The sequence below is a fragment of the Benincasa hispida genome, chromosome 10, assembly GCF_027475165.1.
Source record: "Benincasa hispida cultivar pf3 chromosome 10, pf3_genome.v1.1, whole genome shotgun sequence".
In the NCBI taxonomy this organism is placed as follows: Eukaryota; Viridiplantae; Streptophyta; class Magnoliopsida; order Cucurbitales; family Cucurbitaceae; genus Benincasa; species Benincasa hispida.
The window spans coordinates 4,480,448-4,505,780 of NC_143487.1; the positions used below are offsets into that span (position 1 = coordinate 4,480,448).

General features: G+C 34.6%; 3 protein-coding genes across 3 annotated transcripts; 1 reads left to right on the forward strand and 2 right to left on the reverse strand.

Moving 5' to 3' along the window:
- The first annotated feature begins 660 nt into the window (after window positions 1-660).
- On the forward strand, window positions 661-4,248 carry LOC120088655 (transferring glycosyl group transferase). Its single transcript, XM_039046069.2, has 3 exons — window positions 661-1,546; window positions 2,831-2,994; window positions 3,081-4,248. The coding sequence occupies exons 1-3, from the start codon at window positions 943-945 to the stop codon at window positions 4,167-4,169; spliced, it is 1,857 nt and encodes a 618-aa protein (XP_038901997.1). The 5' UTR covers window positions 661-942; the 3' UTR covers window positions 4,170-4,248.
- A 3,535-nt stretch (window positions 4,249-7,783) lies between these two features.
- Window positions 7,784-10,845, reverse strand: LOC120088654 (pentatricopeptide repeat-containing protein At3g16610-like). The gene has a single exon (XM_039046068.2). The coding sequence runs from the start codon at window positions 10,674-10,676 to the stop codon at window positions 8,184-8,186; it is 2,493 nt and encodes an 830-aa protein (XP_038901996.1). The 5' UTR covers window positions 10,677-10,845; the 3' UTR covers window positions 7,784-8,183.
- Window positions 10,846-13,141: 2,296 nt separating this feature from the next.
- Window positions 13,142-13,525, reverse strand: LOC150033050 (protein FAR1-RELATED SEQUENCE 4-like). Its single transcript, XM_090305910.1, has one exon. It carries the CDS (start codon window positions 13,523-13,525, stop codon window positions 13,142-13,144), a length of 384 nt encoding a protein of 127 aa, XP_090162036.1.
- Window positions 13,526-25,333: the final 11,808 nt, after the last annotated feature.

Below are 25,333 nucleotides of genomic sequence, written 5' to 3' on the forward strand. Positions count from 1 at the left end.
CGTCAGATCTTCAGAGAGATTTGACCTTTAATTCTTCCAATCTCCTCCTAAATGAAGAGATAATGCCTCAATTTATAGAGGTTTCTCATAGGCTTACATGGGTTTGGGCCAATATTGGGTTTGGGCTAAAGTTGGGCTTGGGCCCATTTGTTGTTGGGCTGAAATACTGGGCTTGACCTTAATCTTTAGTTTAGCCCAAAATTTCACCACGGGTTTGAATTGGGTTGGGCCCGAGTGACTTTAATTACTCGACCCAATCCAACTTATAATTTTTCCAATAGGCTCGGGCTTTCATTGATGATGTGACGACTCGTGATTCGCCGAAATTTCACAGTGTCAAAACATCCTAACTAAGGATACATTTGGATTGACTTAAGAAAAAAAATGTTTTTCAAAAAATTTATTTTTATTTAAACACTTATGATAAAAACTGATTAAATTACAGTTGAAACATTTATTTTGAATGGTTGCTAAACCGTTCAATTTCTTCCAAAATGATTTATTTTTTTAATTAATCACTTGAAAATATATTCTAAACCCATCCTAGATGGTTGACCAAATTGGATAGTAAAAACTAAATTCTTAACGACTCAAATTTTTTGCTAAGTTACCAAAAAGTGTTTTTAATAAAAATAAAATAATGATAATAATAAATAACGTATTTTTCTTTTCTTTTTCTCAATTTTGTAGACAACCGAATTTCCATTTTTCTCACACCTTCAGGCTTCATGCCGCACCTCAAGTAGCGTATATAATCACCCGACTAAACTGTTGAGTTCATTTCACTCTCAGAATCGAGACTTGAGAGTATCTCGACCCTCACTTTCCGGCGAGCTGACGCCTGATCCTTCATCATCGTCTCCGTCGCCGGCGATATCAGGCCGGTAACCACCACTTTATCATCAATGATTCTGTAATTGCTCTCTATAAATCTCTCTAACGATGGTCGGTTACAGGAGGCATTTTCTTCCTCTCTTCCTCCTCGTCTCTGTTTCAATCCTCTTCTTCTTCACTTACTTCTACTCCTCCATTCCCCCTTCCTTCCCTTCTAACCCTAACCCTGATTTCGCCCTCACCGGGAGAATCTCCGATCCTAAAACCTCTGCTTTCACTCTAATCGTGAAGGTTCTTGCTTACAATCGCCTCGAGTCTGTGTCCCGCTGCCTTCGGTCTATCGCCAATGCGGATTACCTCTCCGACCGCGTCCATCTCCATGTCTACATTGATCATTTTCCTCATGATGATGCTCATATCAAGCTCAACGAGTCGCATCGGATCTTGCAATTCGTTGATCAATTTGTTTGGAATTTTGGGGAGAAGCTAGTTCATTATCGGACTGGGAATGTGGGATTGCAAGCGCAGTGGTTGGAGGCTTGGTGGCCGAGCTCTGACAATGAGTTTGCATTCGTTGTGGAGGATGATTTGGAGTTGTCGCCGCTTTATTATAAGTTCCTGAGGAGTTTAATTCTGAATTATTATTATAATACTTCGAATTATGCTCCTTCGATCTACGGGGCTTCACTGCAGCGACCAAGGTTTGTTCCAGGTACCACTTTCTTTTGGATGTGCGATAACTGAACACTAAATCTCAAAGATGCTGTTTATGGATCTGTAGAATATGTGTAGATATGATTGCGTTGTACTTGTCTGTCCCTTTTCTTTGCTGATTTAAAATGACGGGGGTGGAAAGTTCTTGGCTGATTGAAGTTTCAAGCTTTCTTGCTATTAATGTCCATAGCTGCAAATAATGCGTTCTGAGATTAGTACATTTCACCGGTTAATTTTTGTAAGAATATGTGCTTCCTTAGATATTATTTTTCAGGAGACAACAGTAGGACTCGCCTGGATATAGCTTATTCGTTTGTACATATTGAAATTCGTTCGAATGGCACTTTTTCATAGAACATATGTTGCTGCTACGATAGTTCATTTAAATAAGTGATCAAATTTTTTAGTAATTAACATGTACGAACGAACATCAGATTAAGGTTTTCGCCTAATTATAGAAGTTTGTTGGTTATATCATAATTGTCTCTTTCAGAAATGCATTGTGCCTTGTGTATGCATTGTTGATCCTAATATCTTGTGGGTCGAATGGGATATCCTGCTTGAAAGATGCGAGGGTAACAAGATGATGGTTCCTAATCACTTATGGATTTGGATTTGTAGCAAAACTGAACTTTGGATGGGTGGATTTCTGCTTAATTACCAATCTTTTGTTCACACGCTTAGATTACAGGATTCTTCTTCTTTTTTCTTCAAAGTCCAACATAGTTACTTGCTTATAAAATCTGTGTAGATGGGCGGCTAAGGGACTGCAAACTTCACAACTGTAACCATTGCTTTCTGGATCCTTAGTGGTTCCTGAATGAATTGCATAATTGTAATTTTTGTCTCCAACTTCTAAACAATCTACCGGACCCTGATTCCATTGTGATCCTTAGAATTGGATTGCTCAATTTTATACTGATAAGACTTCTGAATGCTTGGATTTTTTTTCCTTTTTTATTTTCTGAAAGCAGTTTCATAGTTTAATTATTTATTTTTATGAGTGCACTTCATAGGTTTATGCAAATAGCATTTTAGTGATCTTACAAATTTGTATGAGGTCTAACAAAATAAGTTATTTCTCATTTTACATGTCATCAGTTTTTATCTTTCTTAATCAAATTGTTCTTCCAATATTCAACTGTTCAGAATGAGGTTTAGAAGTTCAGTAGAAGTGAGGAAATGTTTTTTTCTTTCTGCACAAATGGTTGGAAGTTCCTGAAAGAGTTGTTCAGCTTCTCTCCTTTGAACCTAAGCCATGCCCAATGTTTTCTGGTAACAGGCAAACATGGTAATAAAATAAGGCTAGATGAAGGAACCAGAATTTTTTTGTACCAAATAGTTGGTACATGGGGTCAGCTTCTCTTTCCCAGGCCTTGGAAGGAGTTTAGATTGTGGTATGATGAGCACAAAGCGATGGGCATCAAGCCAATACTTGATGGCATGGTATTTAAAATAGTGATTGCTTTTATTAGGTGACCTTTTGTTCTTAATTTATTCTTTATTCAAGTCTGTTCGTGGATCACTTGTAGGTGACGACAGGATGGTACAAAAAGCTGGGTGAAAAAATATGGACTCCTTGGTTTATTAAATTTATCCATTCTCGCGGCTATTTCAATATCTACACCAATTTCTTACATGAAAGAGCACTGAGTACTTCTCACAGGGATGCTGGTGTAAATTATGGGAAAACAGCTGGTCCTGATTCACACTTACTGGATGAAAGTTCACTCGATTTCAATCTCCTAGAGATGAAGCCTCTAACCAATCTGAAGTGGTATAATTTCTGCTTTAGAGAAGTTATTCCTCAAAGAATTGTTAAAAACAAGAGTGAGCTTGTTTCTGTTCTTCACTCTGTTCAGAAACACAAAAACATAATCATTGTGAGCATATTTGGGGTTTCAGAGTCCACGATAAGGAATTTCCTTTGTCACTTTGAGAGGTTGAACAAAAAGAACTATATTTTGTTGGGCCACGAATCTGAGTTACTCAATGACCTAACAAGAAGAGGACACCCAGTGATTTATGCAGACCCGTTTCTGAAGACTCTCAAAACTTTCAAATTTACAGCTTTTGAAGGCACCACTACAGAACTTATGAAGTTAGTTCTAGCAAAGTTCTACATTATTAAGTCATGCTTAGAACTTGGGTACAATCCTGGGTTGGTAGATGGAAACATGCTTTTTGTCAATGGTGATCCATTCGCAGACTCAAGTCTTGCTGGCAATGTCGTTTCCGGGCAGAGCTTTGAACTTTTCTTCATTAAAAGCTCATCCTCTGCTCAAAAGATGTGGACTAGTCATATGGTCGCCGAGGCTGAAGCCATGGTAGAGTCTTTGATGAGTAGAGGTTCCTCGTCAAGAGATAGCATTAGTTTTGTGGGCATAGCAACTAAATTATTAGAAAAACATGGCGTTGAGTTCAAGATAGCTGAGGAGATGAGCTTTGGTGTGAATATTGGTAACAGTCCTAGCAACACATCATTAGGTGATGGAAAAAGGTTGGTGTTTTGGCCAGTTGACATGGATATGAATGACGTACAGAAACGGCTTGAGGAGTTGGGCTTTTGGATTATTGATGGTGATCTTTCTTGCAAAGGTGTTTACTGTAATGGATTGTAGCGTTCTATCTTTAGTAATGCCCAATCAATATTCATGAATTCTATACACGTTCGATAATTATTTAGATCTCATTTAGTAATCATTTTATTTTTTTATTTATTTTTTAATTAAGTCTATTTACACTATTACTTTCAAACTTCTTATTTTATCATCTACTTTTCACCAATTTAAAAAACCAAGTCAAACTTTGAGGACAAAAAAAAAAAAATGTAGTTTTCAAAAAGTTAGTTTTTATTTTTAGAATTTGGCTCAGAAAGATTTAAGTCATCGTAAGAAATGTGGTAATTACTAAATGGAGTTCTAGTTTTTAGTTTTTAGAAATTAAGTTCATAAACATCTCTTTTACTTTTAAATTTTTTGCTTTGTTCTTTATTTTCTATTAAGAATCCAAGTTACTCATGTCGTGATCCTCTATGTCTCTAGTTTTTATGTGTCTTCATCTAGCTTATGTTCCTCATGTAACATTCAAATTAAATGACTATAATTCTTCCACATATTATGGATAATGTAGAACATCTTCATTTTGTTTCTTGGCAATCTTTAGAATTACTAATTCTTTCACATATTATGGTTAACGTAGAACATCTCTATTTTATTTTTTGGTAATCCTTAGAATTACTATTGCTTAGCTTTCAATTTGTTTCTAACCATCTATCTATAAGAGAAGATTTTTTCTCTTCCCTTTTTGCCCTAAAGCTTCTCAGAATTCCTATTTTGCCCTCACAACCATTCATAATGTTTGTAATAATTCCTTAAACAAACACATTTTTTAAGAAAGGATATCACACTTTTTCGACTTGATGCATCACTTCACATAATAAATAAATTTCATATAGGCACATCCCTTCACATTATAACTACGAATTTTATAGACATCCATTCACATCGTAATTACCAATCTTTAATAGTATAAATACAAACTTTTTTATTATTTTTTTTCTTGCCCTATTTCTATTTTCAAAATGTCCTATGATAGAAAGAATTTTAGAATAACAGTATTAAAGCTTTCATTCTCCATTTCAACATGGTCGTAATCCTCCTTCGTATCTTCATTCTATTGGCTGTTTTCTTGTCGTAGATTTTTATTGCCACCGCTACTCAAGCCTCTATCTAGACGGTGAAGTTTCCTACGGGAACTCTCTAGGACTCTTCCATTCATAAGGGAAACCGATGAATCTATTCTCTCTAAACTTTTTTTTTTTAAAGAAAAAAGAAAGAAAATAGAGGATGTTAAGTAAAAAAAGATTGAAAAGATTTGAGGAGATATTTTATGTATATTACTCCACCAAAATTGAAGACGGCTAATATAAAGAAGCATAGATACAAAGATTTAAAATACAAAAGAGAATATACACGTTTCAAGATGACACTGGACAATTATTAACCAACAAACAAATAAAAGAAATCAAATAATACATAGTTAACCACAAATAGAGTAGAAAGGCAATTTAATACTATGATTTAACATTGGATCAATAAGTTTCGTAGGGTGGGGGTTAAATAAATTTCTACTGTTTTTTTTTTTAAAAAAAAAAAAATTGAGTGATATACTAATATATAAAAGGTCATGAGAAAGCGCGAAAATCTTTTATCTTCCTACTTTGTTATTCATTTTAAAATAAATATGTATTATATACTCAATTTTAATTATTTGTACTCTTTTTTCTTATAATTATGTGTTAATTTACCCCTTTTATTTTACATGTATTCTCTTTAAGAAGAAAAGAGAACAAAAGGGGTATCCTTGGACAGCAAAGAGAGGAGAGGAAAAAAACAAGGTACAATATCACCCACAGTAATTAAAAAAAAAAAAAAAAAAAACAAACAAACAAACAAACAAACTATATGTAAACTTTTTTGTAAATTTTATTTTTTTCCTTCCAGATTAATAAATTTAATTGTTAACTTGTGCACACTTTTTTAATCAATTTTATAAACTATATACTTTTTTCTATTTTTAGAAATCACTCTATTTCAAGATGTACACGGCATTTTATAATGCGGAGATGAGTATATTTTGTAAGGATAAAAGTTATATAAAAGTCTCTTTGGTGAAGAAACTTTTCAAAACTTAACATTGCATCTGATTTCGAAGTGAAATCAGAATGCACACATGTGGTTGTACTTTATTACTCATCCTAACTTTCTTCTAAATGTGATCATATACTTTATGCACCATTATGTATAAGTAACTTTTTTAAAATATAAAATGAAAAAAGAAATATATAGAACATAGAAATAAATGTGACTAATGTAAACAAATAAGATCGAATAATGAGTTCTATTTTATGTATTTTTTTTATCAATTTTATTTTACGGATTTCATTTCAATTATGACAGATATTATAATTTTATTCATCTCATTTACTTTATAATTTTTTTTCCCTTTCTTTACTTTTATTCATGTCAAATATTTAAAATTTAAACTCATCTACAAGTGTATTCATTCAAAAATCTTTTTTCTGCATTAAAAATTATGTCTCAAAATTTTCTACCACAATTTTGTTATTTCTATTTTGATTTGAATGAAGAAAAAGTAGATATATTTAATTTTCAATTTTAATCTTTGTTTTAAAATGTAGAATCATTATTAAATCATGGTTATTATACAAATTAGATTATTTTGGTTGTTTCCAACTTTCAATTTTATTGAACCAATGATTCAAAATTATTTAATTTTTAATTTAAAATAAAATTCTTGAAAAATCCAAAATTACATGATATAATTCTTAATAAATATATTCTATATAGTTTTACAATCGCAATAAATATATAGTTTTAAATACTTTTTTTTTCATTTGATGATAATTATTTATTTATTGAACTAAAAAAAACTAAATTTACAATCAAAATTTAAATTTTATCATAAAAATTATGTCAAAAACATTATAAATATTTTGTATTATAAACATCATAAACATTACTAGTCAAATGACATATGAATAATTTGTCCTCCCTTTGAAGTAAAGGTTACTTCTTGTTTTGTTGATGCTTGAAACAATTTAGTCTTCTCCATATTATCTATAGAGTCAACAATTTTATATGAAGAACTACTGTACTCAATCATTTGACGTTGAACTCTTCAAAAATCAAGTCAAGTTTTGAAAACCTAAAGGCTTCATTTGATAACTATTTCATATTTGATTTTTTATTTCGGCTTATTTTCACCCAATTTCTTACAACGATTTGCATATTTTTAAGTACAGTGGTTGAATTTTTAGTCAAAATTCAAAAACAAAAACAAATTTTTAAAAGTTACTTATTTAGTTTTTCAAATTTGACTTGGTTTTTTAAACCATTGATAAAAAATAGATAATAAAGAAAAAATTTGGAAATAGAAGTAGTGTTTATAAGCTTAATTTTAAAAAAAAAATCAAATTTTACTAAATGAGACCTAAGAAATTAGTTTTTAAAAATTAATTTTTTTTTAGAATTTGATTAAAAAATCAACTCTTTTACTTCAGAAAAATATAGACTTAATTTTTAAAAACCAAATGGGGCGTAGAAATTTGTTTTTGTTTGGTCAAATTTGCATGAACTTCTCTCTGTGCTTTCATCCTTGACCTTATTTCCCATACAAAGTTTGTCTCCAACCATGTACTTCAAAATGCCTCTAGACTCTCAAGTTATTTTTCTATTAGAATATAAGATTACAAATAAATAGAAGGGGATTCGACAGCAAATAATAGACATTTATGTTTGTTTTACCACTTTGAACCAACTTAGATTGACAGTGATGAGATTAGATTCTAGTACATAGCTTCTTTCGAGCTGTTGAGTTCTCGACCTCTGTTTATGTGTGTGTTTCAGTACGAAGAAGTAATGAGATGAACTTGACCGTGTTAAAGTGAAAGTTGCAATTTGAGAAGTTATCGACTTCCATGACCTTACTTTGAATAGGATCTGTTTTATAGGTTGTACTAATACGTCCTTGATTTCTAAGAATTGCCTCTCATCATTCTTAATCTTTTTGAATTGTTAATTGTGAAATCGTCGTTCAAATAACTTATCAGATCAAACGGATTCTGCCAGCCAACCACCTGATTCAAATCCCTCTGCTCTCTCTTCAGCCACAAAAGCATGCAGTTGGTCATAAATCTGAACCCAACTACAGCCAGGGTTCTTTTTCGCTCCCCTAGACTTCATCAGTTCCCTAATTCTGTTTACCTCATCCCACCTTCCTGTTTCTGCATATATATTTGAAAGAAGAATATAGTATCCACAATGCTGAGGCTTTAGCTCAAATAAATGTTCTGCTGCCCTACAACCTAGCTTGACATTTCCATAAATTCGGCACGCACCAAGCAAAGCTCCCCAAATATTTGCATCAGGTGCTATGGGAAGTTGCTGAATAAGCTCTGCTGCCTCTTCTACGAAACCAGCACGGCCGAGTAGATCGACCAAACATGTATAGTGCATTTCGGTTGGTTCAAGATGTTGAGCAAGCATCTCACTGAAGTATTGCCAACCACGTTCAACTAGTCCTCCATGACTACAAGCTGACAGAACTGCAATATATGAAACTAAATCATATTGCACTGTATCATTTCTCATGGCTTCAAACATGCTAATTGCAGTTTCCAACTCTCCTATCATTCCATATCCTAAAATCATAGTATTCCAAGAGGCTACATCTTTGAATAGAATTTGGTTGAAGACCTTACAAGCAAGATCAATTCTTCCACATTTTGTGTAAAAGTCCAAAAGGGAATTTGAGACAAAGAGATGAGAGTAAAGAAGATTTCTTAATGCTACACCATGAATCTCTTTTCCTTGCTTGACTGCAGCTAGATTTGCACAAGCTGATATGACACCCACAAAGGAAACAACATCAGGCTTCTTACCAAGCAGCCTCATTTCTGAGAACAAATTCAGAGACTCCAAGCAATCGTTAGATTCAGAATATCCTATAATCAATATGTTATATGAAACTTCATCTTTATGAGAGGTGTTAAAGACATTGCGAGCAGAATGGAGGCAGCCACATTTTGCATACATGTCTGTCAGAGCATTTGAAACAAACAAATCAGATGTTGGTCCTAAACGAACTGCCATGGCATGTATTTCTTTACCAGGACCAAGTAAACCCAAACGTGCACAAGCAGGAAGAACATTAGTGAAGGTCACTGCATTGGGACGTTCTCCAGTCTCTTGCATTAGAATTATAAATCTTATTGCTTCCAACGCAAGTCCATTAAGAGCATAATTAGCAATCATAGCATTCCAAGAAACAATGTTCCTTCTACCCATGTTGTGGAATATGCTAGATGCCTCAGTTGAACGACCAGACTTCGCATACATGTCGATCAGTGAATTTGCAATGAAAATATCAGTTTCTGTTCCCATTCTCATACTGAACCCATGAATTTCTTTTCCTGCTTTGAAACATTCCAGTTCAACCAACACAGGTAGAATGCTCGAAACGGTGATGGAGTTTGGTTTAGCTCCTGCATCGATCATCATCTTGAAAACATTCAAGGCATCCCAGCAACGACCCTTACAAGCTAGACCATTGATCATTGCATTCCATGAAACTTCATTCCTCTCAAATATCTCATCGAAAACTTGCCATAAAGCTTTCACATTCCCACATTTCCCATATGCATCCACAAGTGCATTGCAAATAGTGACATGAGAATCCAAACCAACTTTCACAGTGTAACAATGAATTCGTCTTGTCATCTCCTCATCTTCAAGGCCAGCAGAAATCGGTAACAGAGTAATGACACTAACCAAATTTGGTTTAATCCCAGACCTCAAATTCATCCAAAAGTAATAGTTACGCGCCTCCCTATAATCCCCATTAACCGAAAAGAGCCCAATAATCGTATTCCATGAGACGACATCTCTCTCCGGCATTTCATCGAACACCCTTCGCGCATCATTTAAGAACCGGCAATTCCCATACAACATCAACAGCGTATTGCCAACATAGACATCAGTGTCAAAACCCAACTTAAACACAACCCCATGGACCTCCATACCTTTCCAAATATCAAACGAATCAGAACACAACTTGAGAAGAAAAGGAAACGTATGGTCATCGAGTTGAACACCAACTCGAACCATTCTGTTGTACGTCTCGAACCCATCACGCGTCCCATTCCCAGCAATGGAGTGAGCCCGAATCAAGGTATTCCACAGAAATGCAGTGCGGCAATTCTGGACAGTTTGATGAAAAAGAGAACAGAAGGATTCTGGGTGTTGAAACTTTGCGTAATTGAGGATGAGGGAAGAACAGAGTGAGACGCTACGGGGGAGCAAGCCATTGAGAAGGCAAAGGGCGTGGAGTTGTTTGGTTTGAGGAAGAGATTGGGCGTTAGAGCACAGGGTCAGGAGGTTGATGTGAATGGAAGAATTTGGCTCTGTACTTCGAGGAAGAGGAAATGGGGATTGTAAAGCGGAAACGAAAATGGGTTGATGGAAGTGTCTGTACTGGAATCGAGTGATTTGAGAAATGAATGGGAATGGTGAGACGATTGAGCTTCGAATGCAAAACTGTAACATTAAGGTGGGAAATATGGTGGAATCATGAGACCAAGAGAGCTTGCGGCTGTTTGCTGGAACATAGGGAGTTTCGTCCTTTCCTATTTAGAAAATTTTTAGTACTCCTTTAGTGCCATTTTCCCATATTCCTTTGTACCATATTCGATGTGGAGCGGCTCACGTCCCTCTTAAAATAAGGAAGGAAACAATTAATAAAGTTCATAAAATGTGATGGGTAAGGGACAAAAATAACCTTTTTTAAGTTTTGATTTTGATTTTTGGACCATTTTTAAAAAGTTTATTTTTTTTATATCCACAATTTTAAAAATTAATAAAAATTACCCTAGTACCCTTCACATTTCAAAATTCACTCAAACCCTCCATACTCTCACTTTTCTTTTCTATTTTCACTCTTCTCTATTTCAAAAGTCCTCAATCTCACTTCATTTCACTCTTCTCATTCTACATTTCTTTGTCATTCTCCTTTTCATTAAAGATCCTTTGGGATTTTTCAACGAAGATATGGATTTTCATTTTTTTTCACTCAATGTGTTAGTTTATGTTTGGTGTTCTTGTGTGAATATTTGAAACCTATATTAGATCTATGTTGAATGTTTATTTTTTTCCTAAAAAAATCATGTTCCGCATTTTCTGAATAAGTTTGAGCCTAAAATGCGTTTCTGGAAATCGATCTTACCCGGCCGGGCTTCATACCATTGTGACCGGGTATGTGACCGGACGGGCAAGTTTAAGGTTACTTTGAGATAGATTTGGGGAAGATTGTGCCCAGTGGTAGACCGGCCAGGCCGTTATTTCGACCAGGTATGAGCGGGAAAGAGAGGAAAGGACGAGGGGGAAGGGGGCAAAACCGGGTAGGAGTAGGTGGCGCCCGACCGAGCTTCAAAGCACTTGAACCGGGTACGTGACCAACCCGTGTAAGTGGATATTCTGGAATTTGGCCTGGTCCCGGCCGAGCCGGGTAGGGGGAGGACACCAGGTAGAGAAGGGGCGCGCGTGGAAGTATTAGGAATTCGGCCCGATCCCAGCCCCATCGGGTATTGGACAGAGTAAGGGGAGGGAACCGGGTAGAGGGGGCGGGTCGAGCGGGGGCGTGTGTGTGGAACTTTCGGGAATTCGGCCTGACCGGGTATTGGACCGAGTAGGGGGAAGGGACCGGTAGAGGGGGACTGGCTATGCGTGTGGAACTTTCAGGAATTTAGCCTGGTCCCGGCCCAGCCGAGTATTGGACCAGGTAAGGGAAGGGGACCAGGTAGGGGGGGCAGGCCATGTAGGGAATGTTTCGGGAATTTGGCCGGGTCCGGCCCGGCCGGGTATTAGACCAGGTAAGGGTATTCTGTTTTTTCGCCCGGTGCCATACCCGGCCGGGTATGGGTCGGGCCATTTTTTTATTTATATTATATATAATTTTTTATTTTTTTTAAATATGCATTGATGATCATGATGTGTTGCTTTCTAATTTATCTATTTCATGAAAAATATAGGTTATAATGGAACTAGATATGAAGGTTCATCCTAATGGCCATTTTCCTGCAACCCTTTCATATTATTCCCACATAAGAAAGGCTATCCCTAAAATTAAGAAAAAATTATCTCCGATACAATTAGTCATGTCTAGACAAACATGTTTTGGTCCTCTCCTTGACACAAACATCTTCTTCAATAGACCACTAATTCATTATATTTTTCTTCGTGAAATAAAGGAACCTAGGAGAGATGTTATTAGCTTTAATCTTATGGGAATGTGAAGGGAGAAAATTCTTTTGTTAGACTTAGAGCTAAGTATCACAGGACTAAAACATCAAACTAGAAATGTGAAGGGAGAAAATTCTTTTGTTAGAGTTAGAGCTAAGTATCTAAACAATAATGAGGGCATGAAGGCATACGAGTTGGACTCTATTTTTCCAAGTCTTGAGTTTGAAAACGATTTTGATGTAGTGAAAATTGCATTGTTTTATTTTATTGAGTTTGCTATGATGGGTAGAGAGAGGAAAAAGCAAATGGATTTTGAAAATTTAGCGATCATAGACGATTGGAATAGATTTTGTAATGAGGATTGGAGCAAGAAAATTTTTGCCAATACAATTAAACGATTCAAACAAGGATTGAAAGATAAAGCACGGGCTTATAAAGGTAATGCAAATGGAAAACAACAGACGTAAAACCTTTACTGGTTTTCCTATGCTTTCCAAGTAACTTAATTAGTTTGATTTAATGAATATTTATAAAAGTACACCACTGATATACACTTACATTTTATATAGGTATGGGCATATGAAATGATTTCATCATTATTCGGATACATTGCAAACAGATTGAATGATAATGCGATACCATGCATTTTGAGATGGTCGTGCTCACATAAATTACATTTCAAATGATGGATGCAGATACCATGAAATGCTTCTGGGAAGACCGTGATAATTGTCTTTTTTATGCTAGGGTGTCTATCTGATATGATAACCAAATCATGAACTTCCAATTGCACATCTTAATTGTTGAAGGAACCACACCCAAGATTCATCAGTTTCTCCACCAGATATACCGAATTCAACCGGGTATATTTGATTATTTCCATCAACCCCGATCGCAAGAAGGAGTTTATCACTATATTTACCCCTTAAATGTGTTCCATCTATAATTAAAACAGGGCGAATGCACTTCAGAAACCCCTTAATGGAAGCACCAAGAGACATCAAGACGTGCTTGAAATATTTATCTTCTTGCAGATCATATTTAAAGGCTGAACCAGGATTTTCAATTTGTAAGGCTTCACCAAATTTAGGTAACTTCTTGTACGATTCTTCTGGTGACCCCCAAATAAGCACTACGCTTCTTCCCTTGCCCTCCATGTCTTGTCATAACTTAAACTCACACCGTACTCTTGTTTATATCCTTCACAATGTCTTTCGGTCTATATGAACGACTAACATTTTCAAACTTCGACGAAATTGAATGTCCGAGAACCCAACTAGAAGCTTTTCTATGATCGTTAGTCAATATTTTATTTCAACATGTGTGGAAATTGTCATACTTAGAGATCTTAAATATTTCACAATTTTTCAATTTAACGGAACTAGAAGCTTTTCTATGATCGTTAGTCAATATTTTATTTCAACATGTGTGGAAATTGTCATACTTAGAGATCTTAAATATTTCACAATTTTTCAATTTAACGGCTCGAAGTCTCCATTTGCAACCTTCAACTAAGCATATAACTTTGTATAATGTTGTGGTTGACTTCTTCACCCTAAACTGAAAGTTACCTGTAATTGCTAACATAGATAACCACATATTTAAATCCTTCTTAGATATAAATATGTCACCAACTTGCACATCTTTAGAAGAATAAGACTGACCTAGCATAGTGATTGTGCTACTAGAAGGATGTGACAAGTCACAACCCTTCGTATGTGACGAGCCTCCGTAGTCTTTGATTCTTCGTTCTTCTGCATGAGGTGTTTGGTAGGTGTTAATCTTGGGTTCCTCTTCATCGTCCTTCTCCCTCCAAGACCAATCATTAAAATATTGACCTTGGTCTACATCATCCCCTAAGTTATGAGTCGCCAAATTACTGGGCGACGAAGTAAGTGGTGGGTTAAAATATGTGGGGGAAAATTGACTATCTGATTCCATCTTCCATTGTACTGGTCTAGATGTTGAAGGGATTTCTTCTGTTCGTCGGACATATGAATTTATGAAATACTTGGTTTGTTGAATACTTTGGAAGCGTGGATACGTAAAGAGGTATTACTGAGACCTCTTCCCATGTAAGGATTATGTGTAGATCTTCATCATTCCGAATTACAAATACAGGGGCTTTGGATCTCAATTGAAGTATACATCTTATAACAAGATTATACTTATCCGACATTATACCACTTATCCTATAAATTTCAGTCAGGAATTCATTATAGGTCGTGCTCAACTCAATGTCAAACCCCCACAACTCTCCTCCATTATAATCCTTTTCCCTTTCATTCCAAACGCCACCAAAACAAATCGTGAAATATTGAGAATACATATAAAAATGAAATACATACCTTCTTATGACGGAGTGTACAACAATTACAGCTTCGTGAAATACAAGTTTTGGACTTGGCGAATTTCCTTCTAGAAACAATTTGATGAAGAGAACTTTTTGTGGGATTGTAAAGAAAAATTTGATGGAGAATTTTTGAATTTTTGGTGAGAAAAATTTTTGGTTAATGGTTTTTGGATAAATTAATTTTAGGTGGAGAATATGAATTAATTTGGTAGGTTGGTGGTTGAAATTGAAGGTGGAAATTTAATAAGGGGCACAAATCGCTCCAAAAACCCTTTGAGGCTGGACCGGATTGGACCTTGAGAAAGCCGGTCGAACCGGCTGCTCTCGATCCAACCTCAAAGTCTTGCTAAGGCCGATCGTATAGCACTAAAGGCTATCGTCTAGTGTTTGTTGAAGCTAAAGGATTGCTTAGTTATGATCGCTTAGTACCATCGCCTAGCTATCGCTTAGCTCTATCGCATAAAACTACACGATCGCTTAACATCATCGCCTAACGCTTTCATATCATCACGTAGTATCCACCGCAACTAAAATATTGCTTAGCTCCATCGTATAGAACATCATCGCGTCGCTTAGCAATTCATCTATACGATCGTTTAGCTCTGCATCTAAACGATCGTTCAGCACTATCGCGTAGCACTTCATCACATCGCCTAACGCGCGTCGTAGCTAAACGACCGTGTAGTGCCATCGTTTAGCAAATCCAACGTATCGTTTAGTTCCCACGCCACGATCGCTTAGCTCTACATCTAAATGATCGCTCAGCGCTATCACGTAGCACTTCATCACATCGCTTAGCGTGCATCGTAGCTAAACGATCGTGTAGTGCCATCGTTTAGCAAATCCAACGTATCGTTTAGTTCCTACGCCAAAGCTAAACGATCGCGTAGTGCTATTGTATAGCATTTAAACGCATCACTTAGCTCCTGCAGGTACACGATCCTTTAGCGTTCAACATCACAACGATCAGCGCCCATTGCTATACAATCGTCTAACTTTTCTTCACATCGTATAACATCTTGAACTAAACGATCGCTTAGCAACTAAACCTCAAAATGGGAAGCTTCGATGAATATTCGGTAAAGCCCGACCAAGTATCTTAAAAAAAATTACTATTTTTTCATTTTTTTTAATATAAATATCAAATGCAAAGCATTATGAAAAAAAAAACAATCAACAAAGTAAACATAAATCAAACTCCAAAAAGGTCATTTATTTTTATCTAAACATAAATCAAACTCCAAAAAGGTCATTTATTTTTATCAACATTTTCAGAAATTATCGAATTATTGAATACATACAAAATGAAATACATACTTTCTTATGGAATGTACAAAATTACAACTTCGTGAAATACAAGTTTTAGACTTGACGAAAGACTTTTCATTCGGTAAATAATTTGGTGAAGAGAATTTTTTGTGGGGTTGTAAACAAATTAAATTTGATGGAGAATTTTTTGTGTGGGAATATGAAAATTCTTTTGTCAATTAATTTTGGATAAAATAATTTTTTGTGAGTAAATTTTTGAGGTGGAGAATTTTGTGTGAATTAATTTAGTAGATGGATTGTTGAAATTGAAATTGAGAATTTAATAAGGGGCATAAGAGTAATTGTATAACCAATATTTTCCATGTTTACCTCATTTTCATCATCAATGGGTCAAAAAAACTTGTTTTTCAAAAATAGGTCAAAAATACAAAATCAAACTCCAATAGGCCATTTTTATCAAATTTCCAAATATTATTTTGTTTTCTTTAAAATGCATTTTAGAAATAAGACATAAATTAATACTTATGAGTGACATTATTTTGGATTCTCAAAATAATTTTCCACAATTCAAGAATAATACAACATCAAACTTTGATGTTTCTAATCTTCGTCGTTGATATCGGGTGAGAATATCATGCATTTAAGGAACTTAATAAAGTCCAAAAATAGACCGTTCACTCTCACTTTTAATTAGAATATTATCATTGATTATTGAAATTCAAATTGTTAAGTATATGAAAATAATTTCAAATTTAGAATTTTAAATTGGAAAAAAAAATCTTGTATTTATGGAATTTTAACAATAAAACCTGATGTTTGGAGACACATTAAAGACCTATGAAGCACAGATACTTCATGTGAGGCAAAAAATCTGTATCAGACACGTATCATATATTGATACTTCCAGATACTTTCCAAATACGTATTTGACACACGATTTGACTTATCTATTTCTACGCGTACTTTTTTTAAAGAAAAACACAAGCAACTCATCTAATCTTTCTCAATCTAAAACTAGGCAACCTATTTAAAAAGCTCACTACTTTAGTCGAAAACTAAAAAGAAAAAAATAAATAAAAGCCAAACCCTAGAATCGTCTAATCTCCATCTTCACATTTGAGTCTCCACAAAGTCCACCAAAATATAAACAATTTGGATATCTTCAACAATTCAATGAAGAAGTTATTTGTTTATCGTCATATTTCTCTCTCTAATCTTCTTCTTCTTTGTAACATGAGTCATTTTTTTATTGCATTTTATTAACTATTATACTTCAACATCTTAGATGTTGCTTTTTTTGTATTGTATTTAAGTGTTTGTATTCTATTTTGTGCTATTATTATCAACTTGTATGCTAAATTTATTTATATTCTATATTTTTTAAGAAAAAGAAAATATATCTTCAAGTATCAATATCCTCGTTTTTTAGAAATATATATATATTAAAAAAATATATAAAGAATGACATATCCTTAGACGTATCCATATCTTAGTTTTTTAGAAATTGACGGATCGTCATATCCGATCATATCCATATCGTGTAACCGTATCTGTGTCTGTACTTCATAGCTAAAGATACACTACTTTTTTCAAATTTATTTTTCTAAAAAAATATATTTTATCTGCTGGAGAACTCATATATTTATGAATTAGAATAATTCACATGGATAATACTACTAATTCTCAAATTTTATTTTAGTTAAACATTTCATGTATTTATGGTATTTTGACAAAATCCCATGAAGAGAATACTACTCCCCTTAAAACCAAACATTAATTTACTTCAACTTTAATTTTAACAAAGAAATAGTGAATGATTTAGTTTTATATATATTAAAAAAATTTATTCACAATGGTTAATTGATGATATGGTACCTATATCACAATCAGCAGATCTAATATAAAATTCAAACTAATAATATTAATACATACACTGCAAATATAGAGGGTTGCACTCATTGTAGACAAACAAATCTTCAAGATAAATATAGAATTAATCTCTCATGCTCAATATCAATTCATTCAAAATTTGATGAACTTTTTTTTAAAAAAATTAATGTTTTTTTAATAAATAATGACAAAAATAGGGTTGGGGGAAAGTATTCCCAAAAATAGATGTTTAAATCGTGTACGGGGTCACGATTACACCTAAATCATGTACCGGGTACACGATAAGGCCTAAATCGTGTACCAGGTACATGAGTACCTGGCCACCTGGCACGCCCAGTCTGACGTGGCAGTCATGCAGGTTTAACTGAGGGAATCGTGTACTGGATACACAATTACCCTAAGTCGTGTACCGGGTACACGACTTCCACGCTTTAAAACCTCCGCCCGAACCCTTCTTCTTCCTCACCGAAACGGCTATTCTTCTTCCTCACCGTTGCTTATAATCATTTTCCCTCAACGAGACCATCGATTCCTCCCTTCTACTTATCAAAATCTCGTTGATTTTCTTCACCGAGACCAATGATCCACACCGAATCCTCCATTGTAGCGATCGTGTTGCTCGATTTTCCTACATTTTTGGCTGCCAAATTTTTCTTGGAATATTTCTTTCTCTAGTTGGGTTGATCTGTATTTATATGTATGTTTTTGCAAGTTTTTGGACTGAATTTTGCTTAGTATATTCCTATATTTTTGTATAGTTTATGTATAGTTTATATATGTATAGTTTATGTATGTATAGTTTATGTATAGTGTATTATATAGTTTGTGTATAGTTTATGTTGTATAGTTGTGTATGATTTAGTTTATATATATTTTGTGAATGTATAGTTTGTGTATGTATAGTTTATGTATGTATAGTTTATGTATAGTGTATTATATAGTTTATGTATAGTTTGTATAGTTTTGTGTATGATTTGGTTTATGTATAGTTTATGTATAGTTTATGTATAGTTTATGTATGATTTTGTTTATGTATTATTTAGTTTATGTATGATTTAGCTTATGTGTGATTTAGTTTATGTACGTTTTTGGGTTGATCTTACATTTTTTTTATTTGTTTGGATTGATTTAAACTTAGAAATCTTATATGTATAGCTTATGTATGATTTAGTTTATGTATGATTGAGTTAAACTTAGAAAACATAGAAAACTTAGAAATTAGAGTTTGTTGGGTTGACATATTAACATATTTTTTGTCAACTATAACAGTTCAAAAAAACATAATAAATATGTCGATGCGTCCTGAAGATTAAGTAATTCTTGAACCTGAAAATGATGGAGATAGTGACATCGACGTTGAAGTTGATGAATTATTTGAAAACGAGGTAGTGGTGAGCAAGATCTTGAGTTGGTACCATCGGAAATGTTCAACCAAATAGATTGGGAAATGACAAATTCAATGTGTGAACTAGGATCTACTTTGGAAGAAAGGAATGTAGGAGTGGATAACTGTAGTCTAATACAAAAGGGAATGTTGTTTAATACCAAAGAAGATTTACAGCTTCTATAAAAAAAATATTATGTGACAAAACACTACGAAATTATCGTAGTAGAATCAAATCAGGATCTTTGGTATGTTAAATGTAAATCCTGGAGTGACGGTTGTGCTTGGAGGCTACGGGCATGTCGGTGCAAAACTCATGGGATGTTCAAAATCACAAAACTTCAAGGAGAACACTCATATTTGTTTTTAGAGTTGACACAGGATCATTCACAGCTGGATTCAAATTTCATGAGTATCGAAATTCAAAATTTGGTTAGAGCGGATCCTGGAATACCTGTGGCTCTACTTCAAGAATCCATTAAAAGATAATATGGCTATAATGTCAATTATAGACGAGTGTGGCAAACCAAGAGCAAAGGCTGTGTTTGGCGATTGGGAGAAATCATATTCGAAGCTTCCATATTGGCTGACTGCTGTTGTTCATTACAATCCAGGAACACGAACAGACTGGTTTTTCCTTCCCTCTGATGTGCCAGGTACGACTATTTTTGGACGAGTTTTTTGTCTTTTGGTCCTGCAAGAGAAGGGTTCAACCATTGTAGGCCATTAGTCACGATTGATGGAACTCATCTATACAAAAAGTATAAGGGAAAATTATTGACAGCCTTATCTATTGATGCAAACGATCATATATTTTCCCTTGCTTTTGCTATCGTAGAAGGTGAGAATTCGTCCAGTTGGTCATGGTTTTTGTGGGTTTTGCGTGAATATGTTACCCAAAGAGAGAGTATTTGCTTGATTTCTGACATACATAAGAGTATTCTTGCTGCAATTAATAATGAAAAAATTGGTTGGAGTGAACCCAGAGCGTACCACCGATATTGTCTTCGCCATGTTGCCAATAATTTCAATACAAAATACAAATCGAAGCAACTAAAAAATTTGATGTTTAAGGCCGAAAATCACACCAAAGGCGTAAGTTCATTCGGTGCATGAAAGAATTGAAACAATTGCACCCTGAATGTCTTGAATTTTTTACAGACATTGACTTAGAAAAATGGACATAGTCACATGATGATGGGTACCGCTATGGGTGGATGACCAGCAATGCAGCTAAATGCATGAACGACGTCTTTAAAGGTGCTAGAATGTTACCCATTACTTCTTTAGTTAGGCTAACATTCTATCACACAATATTGTATTTTGAACACAAAAGATAAGAAATCATTGAAGCACTCGATCGTGGGGACATATATACAGAATATGCCCTAAAGAAACTGAAGAGGTGGGAAAAACGAGCATCAGTACATACAGTGACATCCATTGATAGAGAAAGTTAAACTTTCGAAGTACAAAATGGCATAAGTATGATTTATTCCTACAAAGGACAGCACACCCAAGTTTTAAGCTTGAAAGAAGGGACATGTTCAGTGGAAATCATTCAAGATTCCATGCTCTCATATAATTGCAGTTTGTAATTACATGCATATGGCATACCTACCACTTATTGATGGATGCTACAAATTGTCCAATTTCAAGCGTTGTTATGAAGGCCGCTTCCATCCAATTCAACACCCAGATTATTGGCCAGAATTATCATTTACAGAAGTTCGTCCAAATGCGAACTTACTCAGAGAACAAGGTCGACCAAAAAGTACGCGAATTCATAATGAAATGGATTGGAGAGAAGAAAGCCAAAAAATGTGATTTACAATTTGTAAAAGAGAAGGACATAATAGACGCACTTGTCCAGACCGTACACTGGGTGCTTCGTCGTCTTCGGGTCATTAGGATTTTTATTTTTATTTTTTTACTTATATATTTCATGTATTTGCATTCTTTATGTATTTATAATTTTCATGTAATTATATATTTCATGTATTTGTATTCTTTATGTATTTACAATTTTCATGTAATTATATATTTCATGTATTTGTATTCTTTATGTATTTATAATGAATTTATGTAATGAATTTATTTAATAAACTTATTTTATGTAATTGTATTTTCTTATGTACTTTTTATGTATCTTTTATGTTATCGATTCTATTATGTAATATAATTTGAACTTTTTAGGTAATGGAGTCTGGTTCTTCTAATCCTATACAATTGTACCAACAAAACACGCATCGTTCACAAACAGTATAAGATAGTTCACTATAGTGTTGAGTTGTCGGAGGAGGGAGGCGGCTACACAACATATTATCCCATTTGATCACCGCATTATTCCATATGTTCAGGAGGCAGGTTTTTTTGGGGTTGCACAGATTGGTTTCATCCAGCTTGATTGGCACCTGATTACTGCTCTAGTTGAGCGCTGGAGACCAAAGACCCACACATTTCACATGCTCTGTGGGGAATGCACTATTATGTTGTAGGATGTTGCCGTACAATTTGGGTTAAGAGTGGACGGGCAACCATTGACAGGCTCACTACAGTATGACTGAAAGAAAGTTTGTGAGGAGCTCTTAGGCATTCTACCAGAGGATCTGAAGGGATCAAGATTGAGTATCTCTTGATTGGTGTCCCAGTTTCCCGAATTACCTCCCGATGCCGACGACATCAACGTACGTAGGTACGCACGAGCATACATCCTACAGCTTATTGGCGGATTTTTATTTGCCAACAAGTCAAATACTCTGGTGCATCTCATGTTCCTCCCATTATTGTCTGATTTCAAGCGCGCTAGTATGTACTTGTGGGGTGGTGCATGTCTTGTATGGTTGTACAGAGAACTTTGTCGGGCTTTCAATGCACAAGCGTTGGAAATAGCAGGGCCACTGATACTATCACAAGTATGGGCTTATAATCGATTTCCAATTGTAGCACCACAAGTCCAACTACAGGCCTCAGAACATCGTCCACTTAGTGTCAGGTATTATTTTATTTATATATTTATTTCATTATCATTTTATGTAAGAATATAAATTAATTGTATTTTTTATAATTTTAGATGGAGTGGTGTATTAGCTGCCACTGAACAGTCAGCAAATATGTTGCTCGTGTATAGAAAAATATTCGACATACTGACACCCAATCAGGTAGTAAATATGTATATAAATGAATATTTAAAAAATTTTATATGTATGCTTATTATTATTTTTTTTTTTTATCAGGTTATTTGGACACCATACTCACAGATTTGGTCATCCTTACCTAATTATTGTCATGATGGTGAAGACATCTGGTTGACCGTTAGCCCTCTTATATGCTTCCATATAGTAGAGTGGCATCATGCAGATCGTGTGTTGAGACAATTTGGTATGCAACAGACGATACCTTCGTTATCCTATACACTCTAAAAAACTACACCAGATCGATTTAAGAGGTAAGCATGACCAAGACTAGCGTCAAATCCATGCGGAGTATTTATCCTACTGGCATGGACGACGTGATCGTTGTGCACAGGGAGAATTAACAGATGGGCCAACTGTATCATATGACTACTTTCCCTGGTACAATTCGATCACGAGACGATTTATCTCACCAGATGACGCTTACTATTACTGCATGGTAAGAGATTTAAAATCAGACATTTTCCATATATATAATATGAATATTGTTTAATATTTTTTTTATTCTACAGAATAATTTTATCGGCGATGTTCAACAATATTCAATGCAGAACAACCTACCAGAATTGGGTTCAGTGTGTCAGCAAACATTGATCAACGTAAAAAGTATTATTCAACAAACAAGACGATTCAATGTTGCTGACACCGATCGAAGACGTATTCGTCGTACACGATAGTAACAACGGGGTGAACCTAATTTAGAGGGACATGAAGATAACCCCATGAGGAGTAAGGGCCAGGGAGTCGTTTTTAAATCCCACATTGTATCATTTTCAAATTGGAAATCTCAAAAGAACTAATTGTAAATATTCTTTAATATCATGGTATTTTTTTTAATATAAGTGTAAGATGTTTTCATTGTAGATTAAATATATAATTAAGTTTAATAATAAAAGAATTAAGTTTACTAATTAAGTCTAACAATTAAAAAAAAAATTATAAGCAATAATGAAGGAATTAAGTTAAGTTTAACAATTAACTTTAAAAAAAAAAAGAAAAAACAAATTTATAAGCGAATCGTGTACCGAGTACACGAGTTCGCTTGACCGGTCAACCACGTCAGTTGACTGGATTAAATGGTACTCGTGTACCAGTACACGAGTATGCGACATGGAAATCGTATACCGAGTACACGATTCCACTACCCTAAATCTGTCAATACTTTCTCAAAACATCTATTTTTTAAAATACTTCCCCCCAATCCTATTTTTGTCATTATTTATTAAAAAAAAATATTATTTAAAAAAAATCAAATTTGATATGAAATAAGATTAGGAAAAAAAAGATAATATAATAAAATATCAGAATTCAAACCTGAAATGTAGGGCGCAAAAGATTGTCCATTACCAAGGCCTAATTGGGTGAAAAGTGTATAAAAGAAGATTTTGGTTCTAAAATCAAATTGGAGACAAACAATATCTTTTTCCCTCTAGGAAAAGTGGGAGGGAAATTGAGAGAGAATTGAGAAAGTTAAGGAATAAAGGAGGAGTTGAGAGAAGTCTGTTATGGGTGAAAACGTAATAGTGGAGAAAGTGTGCGTGAGAAAATAAGAAAATGAGAGATTGAGTAAACTTCTTTGAAAAAAAATTAATTTTCTTAAATATCTTTGATTTAAATTTTATTGTTTTTATTTTTCTTCTATATTTTATTAAAGGAATTTATACTAGACAAAATAATTGAGATAATACATAAAAAATTTAAAAAGAAAAAAGTCAAACAAAATATGGTATCTACAGTTTATTTCCTTTGTACTATTGAGGTTGATACCCTAAGTCTCGTGTCTTATAATTTGTAAACAGTTTGTATGAACGCTTGTATTGTTAATATATGATATTTACTTTACATTTTGATATTTTGCTCAGTTACTTGTTTTATTTGCCTTACCACAAACCAATAAACATAAAAATCACTAGTTATCTGTATGTGACTCAAGCATGTATGTGGTGGTATACAAGTAGATCATGTCTTGAGTGATAACCAAATTGGTCGGCAGTATATACATATAGGAGGGAAACCTTATCCTGGTAACGCTACGGATACGGCCCACTTTGTGGAATGGTCACAAGTATTGTGACTTGTCACAGATGGTCTGATCATGATCATTCGTGTTGGGGACATGCAAGCGGGGGCGTCCTATACAAAGAGTTTATATAAGACCTGACCACGAAGTGTTAACGTCTCGTTATATAACACCGTTCATGACAAAGACTTCATTTCACTAGGATGCCTATAAGTAACATGACCTCAATCTTAAGTGAGTTGGGAACTCCTGCCATTGAGGGCGGTCCTTTGATTTGTATGGGTGCAAATGGGCAGGTCGTCGATTCAAACCTACCATTTTGGGGATTCGTCTGATTTGGGAGCTGGGAACTCAGCTACACAAGATGGAATTCACTCCTTCCCCGAGGTAGGGGTAACTAGATAGATAGCTCCCATAAGGGTTGATTTCAGGGCTTGAACGATGTGGCGCCACACACCTTCTCTTGGCCCGAGAGGTGTTCACACATAGTTGGACTATGTTGTATTGCTCATTAGAGGAATCAATGGTACTTGAGGAGTGAGATGTAACTACAGGGGTAAAATGGTAATTTGGCCCAACTGTACTTACGAGCATCTGTGAAAATAAGAATAAAGGCTTATGTGTAGGTCCTAACATTAGAAGCCGTAGCATTCGCATCGAGAGATGGTTTACTATTGTATATGTGTTGCATGAACGCATCCTAAGAAGTGTTAGCCGAAACCCTTCTCAACCCTTTCACTGCATACTCGTCGCATCTTCCATTTTATCAACTCTTTTCAAACTCCGCCGCATTTGTTTATTTTTGTTACCACAATAAACAAAACCAATAACTATTTGAGTTACCAGTTACCACAA